The 7,500-nt window shown below is 45.7% G+C and overlaps 1 protein-coding gene across 1 annotated transcript in view; it reads right to left on the bottom strand.

The window, feature by feature from the left end:
- The window catches only part of LOC125307151 (serine/threonine-protein kinase BRSK2-like), an 89,977-nt gene that overhangs the window by 53,888 nt on the left and 28,589 nt on the right, over positions 1–7,500 (bottom strand). Inside the window, 1 exon segment of the mRNA XM_048262980.1 lies at positions 2,044–2,138. Within this exon segment, the coding sequence (XP_048118937.1) occupies positions 2,044–2,138 (95 nt within the window).

The following is a 7,500-nucleotide window of genomic DNA, read 5'->3' as shown; positions in this document are numbered from 1 at the left end:
ATGGCACACCAGAGAGACCCATGGACCAGGAAAGGACCAGAGAGACCCATGGACCAGGAAAGGACACCAGGGAGACCCATGGACCAGGAAAGGACCAGAGAGACCCATTGACCAGGAAGGGACCAGAGAGACCCATGGACCAGGAAAGGACCAGAGAGACAAACAAGACACAAGAGAGTGACTCTCTTTGTATTAGTACTATTTTATTCTCTATTATTGTGTTAAATGCTCCAAATGTAAAGCACTTTGAACTGCATTCTGAAAGGTGCTATACAAATAAAGTTTATTATTATTATTATTATTAGTGTACACCAGAGTAAATTATGAATGCTACTGGTTATTCAAGGGCTAGTGAAATGTGTACATGTGTGTGTGTGTGTGTGTGTGTGTGTGTGTGAGTGAGTGAGTGAGTGAGTGAGTGAGTGAGTGAGTGAGTGAGTGAGAGAGAGAGAGAGAGAGAGAGCGAGAGAGAGAGAGAGGTGGGGGTTGGGGTGAAGAGAGAGGCAATTTGACCTTTGAAAAGGAAAATACTATTGCAGCATTTCTGCCCCACTGCATCAGTTTTCCTGCCCAGCCACGGGAGCAGCCAATCAGCATCACTCAATTAACACACAGACCAGCAATGCACCATGGGAATTAATGAGCCATTAACCACTTAATGATGGCAATGTTAGGCCATTCAGGACATGACCACATACGAACACACACCCACCAATGCACACACGCAAGAATAAGAAAGGTAATGGTATAGGTCAAACACACACCCCTGAGGAACACACACACACACACACACACACACACACACACACTGTCTAGGCCACAGAAAGGCACCCAAAACACAACCAATCAGGCACACACACACACTCACATGCGTACACACAAACAAACACACACACACAGACACAGACACAGACAGACAGACAACACACACACACACACGTCCCTTAAGTAACATCAGGGTGTGCAGTTTCAGCAGTGGGAGTGCAAGTGCTCCAATTGAGAAGATTGCCCATTCAGCTGAATGACACACCACACACACACACACACACACACACACCACCACCACCACCACACACACATACACACACAGAGGGAAAAGAAATAGAAGCGTAGGAATCCATTGGTCTCCTATAGACCCCTAAAGACTCTTTCACTAGAGAAAAAGAATGAAGGTCATCATATGGACAGTATGGAGGACAATACTCAGAGATGTGCTTCAGCAGGTCAGCATGACTTATTACTATAACGGTGTGATAAGCAAGGGTACGGTCCAGTGGCCAATATCGCACAATGAGATTGAATAGAATTACAGCCCCCAGCACTGAGGGACAGATTTGACCTGATCAGTGGAATGTCTGTGTGTGTGTGTGTGTGTGTGTGTTGGCTGCAGCGTGAATGAGATGACAGTCTGGGGTTTATAATTCCTGGGAGTGCTGAGTGAGGGGGGGTGGGGTGTCCAGAGGGAGCACACATCCCACATCGGCACATCCCCTCACACAGGCTACTGAGGCTACTATCCTCACATGAACTGACACGGACTCACAGGCCACACAACCAATCATGCACACACACGCGCACACGCACGCACGCACACGCACGCACACGCACGCACATGCACGCACACACACACACATGCACACGCACACGCGACGCACACACACACACACACAAAGTTCCCTTGGTTCATTCTAAACATCTTCTGGTTTACAATGAGGGGTATGCCCTGTTCTTTTGATTAAATCCAATGTTTTTATACAGTATCAAATAGTTGTGAATTAAATTAATCACAATGAATTAAATTAAATTCTAAAGTAAATGATTTGACAAGATTGTGTACACCTCCTTAGTCTTTTAGGCAAACATCTTCTGTCTGGTCATACAAGGAAAGACAAACCCACCTGCTTTTCTACAAGTACAGAAGGATTTCATTGTTGTGTTGTCACAGGCACACACACGTGTACGTGTGTGTGTGTGTGTGTGTGTGTGTGTGTGTGTGTGTGTGTGTGTGTGTGTGTGTCTCGTTTAGAAAGAGAGCCTTCTTACCTTCATTAGAACAGATTCGCTGAGCTTCTCCCTGTTGACGATCTTTATGGCCACTTTTTGACATGTTACGCAGTGAATTCCTAACTTCACCAGACCTGCAGACAAACAAACACACACACACACACACACACACACAGGAGAGAAGAAAGAGAACTTAATGTCAAACATCATTCAAAATATTCAAATCATGATCACACACATAAGCTATAATGTCAAAAGATCCTCAATGTCAAGCCTCATCCTGAAAGCCTTCAGAGCATACATACGCAAAGCGTGAGATGAGGGATAGGGAGAGTCAGACAAAAGAAACATCACAGAAAACTCACAAAAAAAAGCTTGTAGCACTGATCTTTTGGCTCAGGAGAAAAACCTAATGTCAATGAGCACATCATCCCCCCCCCAAAAAAAACACACAAAGACACTTCACTTCACAGTGTACACACGTAAAGCATGCACACGCGCACGCACACACACACACTCACAGCCTTCAGAGAACACACACATATCACAGAGTTGTCCCGTCTGAAATGAAAATGCACTCTTTCCATCTCGCTCTCTCTCTCTCTCTCTCTCTCTCTCTCTCTCTCTCTCTCTCTCTCGCTCTCTCTTCTCGCTCTCTCTCTCTCTCTCTCTCTCTCTCTCTCTCTCTCTCTCGCGCTCTCTCTCGCTCTCTCTCTCTTTCTCGCTCTCTCTCTCGCTCTCTCTCTCTCTCTCTCTCTCTCTCTCTCTCTCTCTCTCTCTCTCTCTCCCCTTTCTTTCCTCCCCTGCTGCATCCCTGTCAAGTAAAACACACTTTTCATATGTGCCAGAGGAAAATGTCAGGACATGCATAAGCACAAACGAGACCAGGCCCCTGACTCATGCGTGCACACAGTCACGCACATGTACACACACGCGCACACACACACACACACACTCTCTTTATCTCTCACACACACACACACGCAGAGCCCCTCGAGCGACCCCTCTTGTCTTTTCAGCTACATACATCTGCGTCTCAGTTTTTGGTACTCTGTTCTCTTCCGCTGCCACCAGTGAGCTCCCACAGTGAAATGCCACACACACACACACACACACTCTTTCTTTCTTTTATTACTTCATACATATTTCAGTATTGCTCTGCATATCAACATACCCCCACTGGCCTCCCCCCAGAATTACCCAGAAGGCCGCGGGGTAGATGGGCACCTGCTGGCCTCTGCATGCCTTTTATGTAAATGTCGTCTGGAGCAGCACACACACACACACACAAGGTGTGTGTGTGTGTGTGTGTGTGTGTGTGTGTGTGTGTGTCAATGTATCGCTATTTGAGGCCAGATGAGCTTGACCTCGACATTTGCTGCACGGTATTGATGCCAGTGTCAATGGGACGTGGAGAAATGATCAGAGATGCCATTAACACAGGGAATGAGAGCGTGTATATTGGTGTGTATGTGTGTGTGTGTGTGTGTGTGTGTGTGTGTGTGTGTGTGTGTGTGTGTGTGTGTATGCGTGTGCATGAGTGAGTGTGTGTGTGTGTGTGTGTATATGTGCGTGTGAGTGAGAGAGAAAAAGAATGAAAGTATGAAAAAAAGAAAGAAGGAAAGAAAGAAGGAAGAGAGTGTGTGTGTCCATGTGCATGTTCACTAGATGAATATTTTCTCTCTGTATGACTGACAAACAAACAAACTGTGAGAGCTAAGAATTACTGACATCAATTTAAATGGTGAATAAATATTCTGTATAGGAAAAAATCTGCCTTAATCACAACGTGATAAAAGTTCTCATAACACAAACACACACACACACACACACTCACTCACTCACTCATATCTGCTTTTCACACTATTTGGGTCACCAGCGATGTACAGTCAGTCACACAAAGGATAGAATCTTTGCCATGAGCACAGGTTCTCCATCTCCATACAATCATATTCACACACAAAAGCTCACTCACTTTGATCGGAGTTTGCCACCACTCCATAACAGTGATAGCATTGATATTGACTTGTGTGATCAATAGTGGGGGAACTAGAGAGGGTGACCACACACACACACACACACACACACACAATGAGAAAAAGGGAGGTGAAGGAGAGAAGGAGAGAGAGGGAGAGAGAAAGAGAGAGAGAAATTGAGAGCTATATTTCCCCCCATCAGTGGAAAGTGAGAGTGGAACTGAGTTTGACATTGATATGTTGACATGCATTTTGTGTGTGTGTGTGTGTGTGTGTGTGTGTGTGTGTGTGTATGTGTGTGTGTTTGCTGCCAACCCTAGCGTGTGGAATGAGTGTAGCAGGTAGCAATACTCATCACTGTCTGGTACCTGAAACACCATACACAGCTGCGTAGCTAGAAGCTCATTGCCATTCATGCCCTGATAATATTCACAGGTCACTCATACATTAGTAAACAATGCAATGGAAACACATCTGCCAATTTGACCATTACTGCGGCTTCCTGGCCTAGCCTCTTACTCCAGGTATTCGCTTGCATGAAATCTACATTTTCCACAGTAATTGTAAATGGTAGACTGAAAGGCATATTAATCAGAATAACATAGTGAGGAAAGAGAGAGGGATGCAGAGAGCAAGAGAAAGGGAATGATGCAACAAAAAGAGAGAGTGAAAGAGGGAGAGATAATCAGCAAACTGAACAGATGCCCATGAAAATCAGATCTCTCCCCAGGATCCGTCTTCATTGGCGCGCTAATCAGGGGGCCATCATTACTCTGGCCACCAGAGCGGCATAAATCACAGCCCTGACACGCGGCCAGACAGAGACCCCGGGACGCGCATCAAACATGCGCCTGCTGCCGCACGTGAGCCAGATCCCAGCCAGCCTGCTGCCGCACGTGAGACAGAGCCCGACCCTGGAGAAAAGGGGGCAGTCAACTGCAGTACAACTCAACACTACAAAGAGGACAGAAAAGGGTTTTATTTTTTTTACTGTAAAATAAAACCCTCTAAGAGCAACATCACATGGAGACGCACAGTACAGTCTATCAGTGCAGAGATGATCACCTCCGCCAAGCACATTACATTCACATTTTTGGTTACATTTGTCTGTCAGTAGGAAACTGGACTTTTCTGTCAGTAGGAAACTGGACTTTTCTGTCAGTAGGAAACTGGACACTTGGTTGAAGGGTGACACATGGATCAAGGAAGACATTTTGGACCGGGTCTGGGTCAAGGGCCGGATCTATGATTTTTTAAACTATTTTAACACTGAGACATGCCAAACACATTGGCCTTAAGCATAGGACTGCACTCTCAGAGTGGCCTTTCATTTCTAATGACTCACAAGGGAAACAATTCGCCCTATTTTGACAGGCACTGTAACAGTAATCTGATAATGAACGTTCAGCCAATGGTTTTCACAAACATTCCCACTCATTTTCCCTCCAAAATCTTACTCTAGGTGTCCTAATAACGCGTAGAGCTCCCTGTAAAGTGGAGGAGGTCATTAGGAGAGTGGCTGCTGTCCGGCAACTGAGGAGAAGAGGAGTTGCCGTGGCAATGGGCCCTGCCACATGTAAGGGTACATGTGAAGCATCATCGGCCAGGCGGCTCACTCCACACAGCCTCTCGACAGCCAAAGATCCTTCAATTAGGCTTTTTATAGAGCCTGCCTGGAGACCTCTGAAACACACACACACACACACACACACACACACACACACACTCTTGAGTGGTTATCAGTGCTCTCTCTGCGCATGGCTTCAGGGGGTAAATTTTAAAGGCAGCCTGACAACACACACACACACACACACACACACACACACACACACACACACACACACACACAGACACAAACACACAGACTCTCTCCATCTTTTCTCTGTCATCTTTCATCCCTCACCTCCCCCTCTCCACTCTCTTTCCCTCTCTCTCTCTCTCTCTCTCTCTCTCTTTCCCTCTCTCTCTCTCTCCCCAATGCTTAAATCTCCACAATCAGTGTGACCTACTTAGGACATGACTTGGAGAATTTTCTGTACACACACAGTCACACACATATTCACTCACACACACACACACACACACACACACAGATGTACACACATACAAAATATCACCAGCTTCAGCAAGCCTTTAGCGGTGAAAATGGCAAAATGACGACTCGATTTGCTCACAGAGATGAGCACCAATTCTGACACAGTTTTATACAGTTTATATTACTGACTGATGACTGTGTGTGTGTGTGTGTGTGTGTGTGTGTGTGTGTGTGTGTGTGTGTGTGTGTGTGTGTGTGTGTGTGTGTACATGTGCGTGTGCGTGTGCATGTGTATGCGGGAGAGTGTGTGTGTGTGTGCGTGTGTGTGTGCGTGCGTGCATGTGAGTGTGAGTGTGAGTGTGAGTGTGTGTTTCACAGCTGGTTGGCTTTGAGAGGGGAACCTGTTCCGAGACATCTGGGCCTGTCAGGCTGAAGAGTGATGAGAATCGCAGGAGAGACACGAGGTAAACATGGAAAATGAAATATGATCTTAATATGATGTATGAGCAGAGGATGGAATACATTCATTTATGAGAGGGTGAGCTCACACTATTCTCTCTCTCTCTCTCTCTCTCTCTCCATCCATCACGTATGTCTGCACATCACCAAATTTACACAAACACACACACACTTACACACAGAGGGAAACAACTGTCAGTTGTTGTCTCAGCATGACAGACTGCCTTTGTTGGAAGTTATACAACATTCAAGCCATGCAGGCTTGCTACACCTCAGCTACACAGACTGACACATGGGTTTACAAACCGCTTGTTCACTCGCTTGCTCACTCACTCACTCACTCGCTCACTTGCTCACTCGCTCACTCGCTCAATCGCTCACTCACTCAATTGAATTCAATTCAAGAAAGCTTTATTGGCATGAACGTTTCAATGATATTATTGCCAAAGCTCAATTACATGTACACAAAAATATAAATAAAATACTGTTTAACAGAACTGTAAATTAAGTAAGACATAAAAGTTAAGCGACAATTCTAATAATAATAACAATCCTATAACATTGTTTATGGCTGTGGCCTCACTGGCTGTCCCTCAGGTTATGGCAGGCTGTCTAATTTGTCTTGCTACTGTAACATTGTCCTGGGCCTCAGTGACGTAGGATGGTATTACATCACCAAGTCTCAGGACAAGTTGGCTAAGTGGGCTCCTTCCCATGTTTTGCTCTTGGCTTTTCAGGGCTAAATGGTGGAGTGAGTCAGGGTTGTTCATTTTAATGTGTTGCCAGAATTTAAGGGCTCTTTTTTGAATGTTGATTATTAGGGGGTATTGGCCTAATTCTGCCCTGCATGCGTTGTTCGGCGTCCTCCTCTGTAGTCGGAGGATACTTCTGCAGATCTCTGTATGCAGGGCTTCGGTTGGATGTTTATCTCAGCTTGAAAACTCATACCCCAAGCCCCATACCTCACTCACTGACTTACTGACCCAGTCATTCACACACGCGCACACACACACACACACACACACA

The sequence above is a fragment of the Alosa alosa genome, chromosome 14 (assembly GCF_017589495.1).
Source record: "Alosa alosa isolate M-15738 ecotype Scorff River chromosome 14, AALO_Geno_1.1, whole genome shotgun sequence".
NCBI classification, from domain to species: domain Eukaryota; kingdom Metazoa; phylum Chordata; class Actinopteri; order Clupeiformes; family Clupeidae; genus Alosa; species Alosa alosa.
Note: the sequence above shows the minus strand (reverse complement) of the source record. Positions and strands in the feature narration are given on the sequence as shown.